The sequence below is a fragment of the Buceros rhinoceros genome, unplaced genomic scaffold, assembly GCF_000710305.1.
Source record: "Buceros rhinoceros silvestris isolate BGI_N320 unplaced genomic scaffold, ASM71030v1 scaffold21747, whole genome shotgun sequence".
In the NCBI taxonomy this organism is placed as follows: domain Eukaryota; kingdom Metazoa; phylum Chordata; class Aves; order Bucerotiformes; family Bucerotidae; genus Buceros; species Buceros rhinoceros.
Genome location: NW_010420860.1, coordinates 9,487 through 15,979, shown reverse-complemented (window position 1 = coordinate 15,979; position 6,493 = coordinate 9,487). Strand labels below are relative to the sequence as shown.

Sequence of the window (6,493 nt, the reverse complement as noted above, 5' to 3'; positions counted from 1 at the left end):
GCCGAGTCCCGTTAATAATGTTAATGAACCAAAATCGGAGTGCTGAGCATGGATTCCCCCATGCTGCGTGGTGTTGATTTTGAAAGCTTGTCTAGAACAGATATTTTTCAATAGTTACCAGTGGGTACCACCCACTGCAAATAGATGACCAGCAGAAGTCTTGACTCAAGAGCCCCAAAATTCCTGTAGTTGGATTCTTTGGAGTCTGCTGGCTGGGGAGATGCTCAATGTTGCATGCTGTTAGTGAGAGGGGAAAACAGTCCTCTGGGGAGAGTGTGGTCCCTCTGGGACGGGGCGTCAGTGGCAGTAGGCAGGCAATGTAGTTATTGTCTTCCAGTTTGTGGTTATAATTTTTATAAATCTTAACACCTGAGTTTTGCTGAGTGTCTTCATGATTGTTTTGTTCTGAGAAGCGATTGCATCTGAATCTTAAGAAGTCAGCAAGAATCTCGGCTTCATGTAAAATTGGAGATACCACAAGCAGTTGCTACTTCCAGTGAATTCTTACAGAGGACTGAGTCATTGAGGGGCAGTACCCATGGCTGATTTACTGCTCTATAAGAAGCAGAGCTTCCTGACTCCCCCTGAGTTTGAAACTATTCCTCCGACCTCTTGCCCATGTCAAATATTGTAATTCTGGTAATTGCAGTTATTGCAAGCACAATAACACCTAGAAAACACATAGGCAGGAATGTTCTAACAGATGCATTTTGGTTAAGAAACTTTTCTCTTGGAAGGAAACAGTGATTCACAGTTGAAGAACTTGAGTTACGCAAACAAAATCTCCCATGAATGCATCAGTATCCAAAGGGGAATTTATACCAGTAACTATTCAGTGAAAAAGGTTTCCAGCTGACCAAAAATCGTACTAATATTAGTTTCTCTCAATGTGCTTTTTTTTTCTGCTTTAGCACTCATCAGTATGATCAAGACACATATTTGAAAGGTGGGGAACTACTGGAAGAGCTGCAACTTTTTGAAGATCCAAACCATTCTTTTCTTGTTGCATATCTGGAAAGTAATCAAGGGTATGTATGGCTTTGGTTTTTTAGCTTCTGCGTGTCTTATGGCGTATTGATCATTTTCATCAGCCGGGACAAATCACTATCAAAACACCTGAATGAGGTATATCTAAGGCTGTAGGTGCAGACGAAGCAGACATGAAGATGACAGTGGAGTTTCTATTAAATGGAATGATTTCTAGTTTGGGTCAAAAAATGTTACGATAATTAAAAACACAAAAGCATCAGAAAGATTGGAAAGTTGTCATACAACTGATTTAACTGGCATTTGTTAGATAAAACCAATTAGTGGCGCTTCTTTTGGAGGGAAGGAAAACCAGTTCTGTAAGCTGCCGTAACTATATAAAGGAAAGGAGTATTTCATTCACTGGTTGAAAGCATGCATTTTGGGGGAAAGAAATTACTTCTTCATGTATACAGATGCCAAACAAAATTCCTTTCTCTTGTGGGGAATCTCTCAATGCTTCTTTTGAACTTTCAGGAGTAACATAAGTATTTAAAATCATAAGGTTAACTGGTTATTCACAGTTTTAAAAGACTCCTGGCATTGTAGTACTTCTGAAATTGCAGTTCAGTTTTGCTCCTGTTAATACGTGTCATTCAACAGTTACCATGCCCCATCCCAACAGATGTCCCCTGGCAGGCTGTCATGGTTAGGTTTGATACTATTAAGATTATTGATTATTCATAGTTATTATTATTCAATTTTTATTACTGTATGAACTTCTACTCTTGGTTCAAAGTAGTGCAGAACATGAAAAATTATACCAAAACTAAGGATGTATTGACACCAGCTGCACTTCAGTGAGTTGGTACCACATTTATATAGGCTCAAAGTATCTCTCAGACTGTTGGTTACTACTAGAAGTTTCAAGGGTGACTTTTCAATAACTCTGCAGATAAAAGCAGTAGGTAGCAGTAGACTCCCAGAAATGTTTTTGGAGAGTAAATGAGCACTTTAGCTGTGAGGAGCAGAGTGTGTTAAGCAAAGGGGCCATTTTAGTTCAGAATGCTAAAGAAGTGAGATCTGAAATGATTTGTATAATTCTAGAAGGTAACAACTTCTGCAAAGCAAGATAAGGAAAACCTTTTAAGAAGACTAGAAGGCAATTTAAAATTTTACCATTTCCAGTGGCTTTGAAGCAAATAGAAATCAGATTATTGAAATGCCATTTGTTCACTATTTTTTTTTTCTTATTTCATCTCTATAGAAACCTTGTCCACACTTCAAAATGCAACGGAGTCTATTGCATGCTGCAGCTCAGCTGGCGCATGGGACATGTTTGGTTTTTCCTCGCACTAGTATCTTTCAGTGCTTCAAAGGACAATCAGTGTTGGCTAATGTTGGCTGCAAAGTGATTTTGGCACTGGACCCTCCTAAGCGATGTCTGCATGCAGGTACAGCACGCTTTGCCTCAAAGCAAAGCGCTCTTTCATCACAGCCAGCAGATAGTTCTCGCAAAGTACCAGAAGAAAGAAATCCTGTGACTTCAGCCACCGATACACCCAAGCAGAGCCCTGCAGGGTCAGATTCTTCAGATCCTGACCCATTACAAGACAAATCAATTGGTCTCGCTCAGAGGTTCAAGAAGACTTTTAAGCAGTATGGAAAAGTCATGATTCCAGTGCATCTTCTGACTTCCACCGTGTGGTTTGGATCTTTTTACTATGCAGCCATGAAGTAAGTTGATACGGTGTTGCAGTGCCCAGTACCACTGTTGAATTAAGACTGACTTTCACAGGTGAAAGTAGAAACTGCCCCTGTGTGTAATAGGGAAATGAGGCTAAATTTCTAACTGAAGCACAAGATTAATGCCAAAACTACATAGGATTCATGGGTGTCACGTACACTCTACTACCAGGCACTTGTTGCTGTGTACCAGGTACGTTGCTAATGTTGGAAGGAACACTCACCTCCCCAGGACACGCGTGGCTGTTAACAGCACTGAAATTATCAGTAACCTCTCACAAGGTAAAGGAGTCCTGATTACAGATTGCTAGGTGAGGTCTTTATAGATCTGTCCTTTTTTTTTTCTTTGCTGTTGGACTTGAGGTATGTTTCACCACTTCTTCCCCACTTCATCCCCAGTCCTCCCTCATCATTGGACTTTCACGTCATTCCTCTCACTGAGCAACTTGCAAGCCATATGTATCTTTTCCTTTTTTACTCCCGTTTCCTGTCTTTCCTGCCTTCCGCTGAAAAAATTGCCAGACTTTTTAATCGGAAATTAATGTTTATGTGTCTAACACCAAAATTAATTAAGTATTCTAATTTTAATTTCTTTCACCTAATAGTGTGTGACAGATACTGTTCTGGAAAATGCCATTTATTAGAAAAAACGTACTAATCAGCTGCTAGTTTGGATGAAAGAGGCTTTATCTGTCTGCAAGTGGTTTGCTAAATATGAGTAAATGTTTATCTCTGGATCGCTGGTGATGTATATTTAATAATAGAACCCATGAAACAACCCCAGTTTGCAGCGGCAGGGATGGAGCTTTGACATCAGAATGCCTTACCGCACCAGTGTTTGTTTTAGTTACTCTAACCAGCTGGCATAATTGCCCTTTCTAGGAGCTATAGATCCAAATGTCATTCTAAATTTAGCTCATGTCAGAGGAATAAAGGTCTTGAGCTATAAAAATATTTTGCTTTGGATTAGTTCAGGTTGATGCTTACATCCAGACATTTCACATTTGAGTGACGATTACTTTTCGTGAAACACTTAAGTTAGCTGCTAAAATAGGTATTTGATGGATGAAAACAACTGAAATATTTAACTAGAAAACTAATTATAACAAAGCTCCAATTTGTCATGCCGCAGGAGCAGCATCCTCTTGAAGCGGAAAAATAACTCTCGGAATGCCTGCTCATGATACAAGACTAAACAGTGGTGGTTTAAGGAGTAGCACGGTCATTCCAGATCTTACTAGGTCTCCATTTTCTACTCTGGGGATAGGCCTTCACATAGGTTCTAGTAGCTGTGGTAAATTACTGCCTGTTACTGCTTCTGATGCTGAAGTGATTGCATGTACAGAAGAATGCTTAAAACATCAGGTAGCAATGGACAATGATGCTGATAATACACCACCTCTGAACGCTGGCGAGGCAGGTCCTCCATGCAGAGATGGGCTGTCGTCTTCTCCTTTGGTGCTTATGGTACTTCCCTGGTTTTCAAACAGAAAGGAATTGTGCTAGGAGCCCCCTCCACATGCTGACACCTTATATTGACAAGGTAGAACAACTGGGCACAAAGCCCCTGAGGTCACTTCCTTTTCCTTCGCCACACCCCATTTGTTCGATATATTTAAAAGCGAATGGAGGATGCTGAAGTGTGGATGCTGTGGGCATGCTGCAGGTTAGCCTGAAATTTAAAAAAAAAATTTTAGACAAAACAGAACCTGAGGTTGAACCTGCACAACTGGAGCCTGAGGAGGTGTCCTACCACCATTATATCTACTTGCCTCCCAACCTAATGAACTGGGGCACAGGTCAGTCAGTAGCTACTCAGCCCAGCAGGGATAACCTAAAGGGGTCAGCTCGTGGAATGCTGAGCAGAGCACTGTTTGTACAGAAGTACAAACCCCGTCAGAGCGTTGCTTAGATGAAAGAACACTTTGCTATCAAATTACGAAGTTTGTGTAATAAAGAATGGGAATGTAAATCACCAATCAGGTTTCAGATTCCAATTCAGGTTGCAAATTCTTTTGTCTTTTCCAGAGGGGTGAATGTGGTTCCATTCCTGGAGCTGGTTGGCTTACCAGACAGCATAGTAAGCATCCTGAAAAACTCCCAGAGCGGAAATGCACTAACGGCGTATGCTTTGTATAAAGTAAGTGTAACTATAGTTTGTACGTAAGCTCTGAATCTTGCCTGGTAAACTAAACAGGGTTTGCTCCAATACAGCAGGAAAAATTAATGCTGTTTCCTCTCTCTGATAGTTACACAGACTTGAGCATTCAGTTTTGTAGTAAAAATAGTCTCATGCAAGTTGATATGGGCTCTGGGTTCTTTAAGGAGTCGATCTGCATTTCTAAAATGACTTCTTTGTTTGCTGCAGAGCTACCCTCAGAGGTTTAATTACAATTAAGTTCTTCCTCTGTATGCCTGACATAATTAACAGGATAAAGAGGTAAAGTCTAAACACTTCATGACTTCCAGATAAAAGACAGGGTTTTTATCCTCGAGGATTCGCTAGTTTGTCTTCCTTAGTTCTCCGTCATTGTCAGGTGCTTTCATTGTCCGCTTGAATCAGTTACATTCAGGTTTGGGTCTCTTCTTATGCTTTATATGTGTGTAATCCATGTTGGGAAACAACGCTCATCTGTTCTGTTTCCAAATGCAATGTGCTGCTTAGCTGTTCCTTAAAGGGGTTCTTTTCCCCCCAACAAAATGTGAAAGCTTTACTCCTGCCAGTTTTTCCTGTGCCTAAAAGAGACCAAAACCAAACGTGGTTAAATGTAATGATTTCATTATAGCTGGGAGATCAGCTGGAAGAAACTTTCCAGATGTGGAAGCACTAGAGTGGGTTGCAAAGGCAAGGCTTTATCTCTGAAGTTCTGAAAGAACAGGTTAGTCTGTATGGAGTTACACACCTGAGTCTCAGCTGACCTCTTAAGGTCTCTGTTAGCACTGTAAGTTGTCTTGTTTCCGTATGAACAGAAGATCTTTTTAGTATCTGACGCTGGCCAAAATAAATTCTCAACATTAAGAATACCTTTCCCTAGATAATGTCCCATTTTATCAATACGGCATTTTCTTTGTTTTCTTTAAGATTGCAACTCCTGCCAGGTACACTGTGACGTTGGGAGGAACATCCATCACTGTTAAATATCTACGTAAGAGAGGCTATATGTCCACACCCCCACCAGTAAAGGAGTATCTGCAGGATAGGATGGAGGAGACAAAGGATAAAATCACAGAGAAGATGGAGGAAACAAAAGATAAAATCACAGAGAAGATGGAGGAAACAAAAGATAAAATCACAGAGAAGATACAAGAAACCAAAGATAAAGTTTCATTTAAAAAAATAAAGGACTAGGAGAGATGCTTAATTTTTGGATCGATCGAACTTAGCACTTTAACCCTTTGTGAGGCAGGAGATACAAAGTGCACTTCTGAGCTGTGGCTTTTTTGCCTTTTTTTTTTTTTTTTTTTTTTTTTTTTTTTTTTTTTTTTTTTTTTTTTTTTTTTTTTTTTTTTTTTTTTATAATTTTCCCCCCCTTGTCTGGAGACTACAGCTGCTCTGTGGATTTAACAGTGTTCTGTATTCACCACCATAAACATTCCCTGGGCAAGAAGTTGTGACAGAATTTCAGTTTACAGAAGGAAAAGCAAATCTCAGATGAAAAGTTTGTGTTGATTGGTAATAGCGTTAACAGTAACTCTTCCCTCTTCCTTCCCACCCCCATCTCAAAATGAAGATGGTTTCTCCCAAAAGCCACCGCTTTGTTCTTCTTCCGTAGCAGCGCAC

At 40.1% G+C, this 6,493-nt stretch overlaps 1 protein-coding gene across 1 annotated transcript; it reads left to right on the top strand.

Moving 5' to 3' along the window:
- The first annotated feature begins 2,237 nt into the window (after positions 1-2,237).
- On the top strand, positions 2,238-6,185 carry FAM210A (family with sequence similarity 210, member A). The gene is made up of 3 exons (XM_010139468.1): positions 2,238-2,703; positions 4,741-4,852; positions 5,795-6,185. The coding sequence occupies exons 1-3, from the start codon at positions 2,255-2,257 to the stop codon at positions 6,059-6,061; spliced, it is 828 nt and encodes a 275-aa protein (XP_010137770.1). The 5' UTR covers positions 2,238-2,254; the 3' UTR covers positions 6,062-6,185.
- Positions 6,186-6,493: the final 308 nt, after the last annotated feature.

Coding starts and splice junctions, on each gene's coding strand:
- FAM210A (XM_010139468.1), top strand. CDS start 2,255: ATGCAACGGAGTCTATTGCATGCTGCAGCTCAGCTGGCGCATGGGACA. Junction 2,704..4,740: donor TTTTACTATGCAGCCATGAA/GTAAGTTGATAC, acceptor TGTCTTTTCCAG/AGGGGTGAATGTGGTTCCAT. Junction 4,853..5,794: donor CGGCGTATGCTTTGTATAAA/GTAAGTGTAACT, acceptor GTTTTCTTTAAG/ATTGCAACTCCTGCCAGGTA.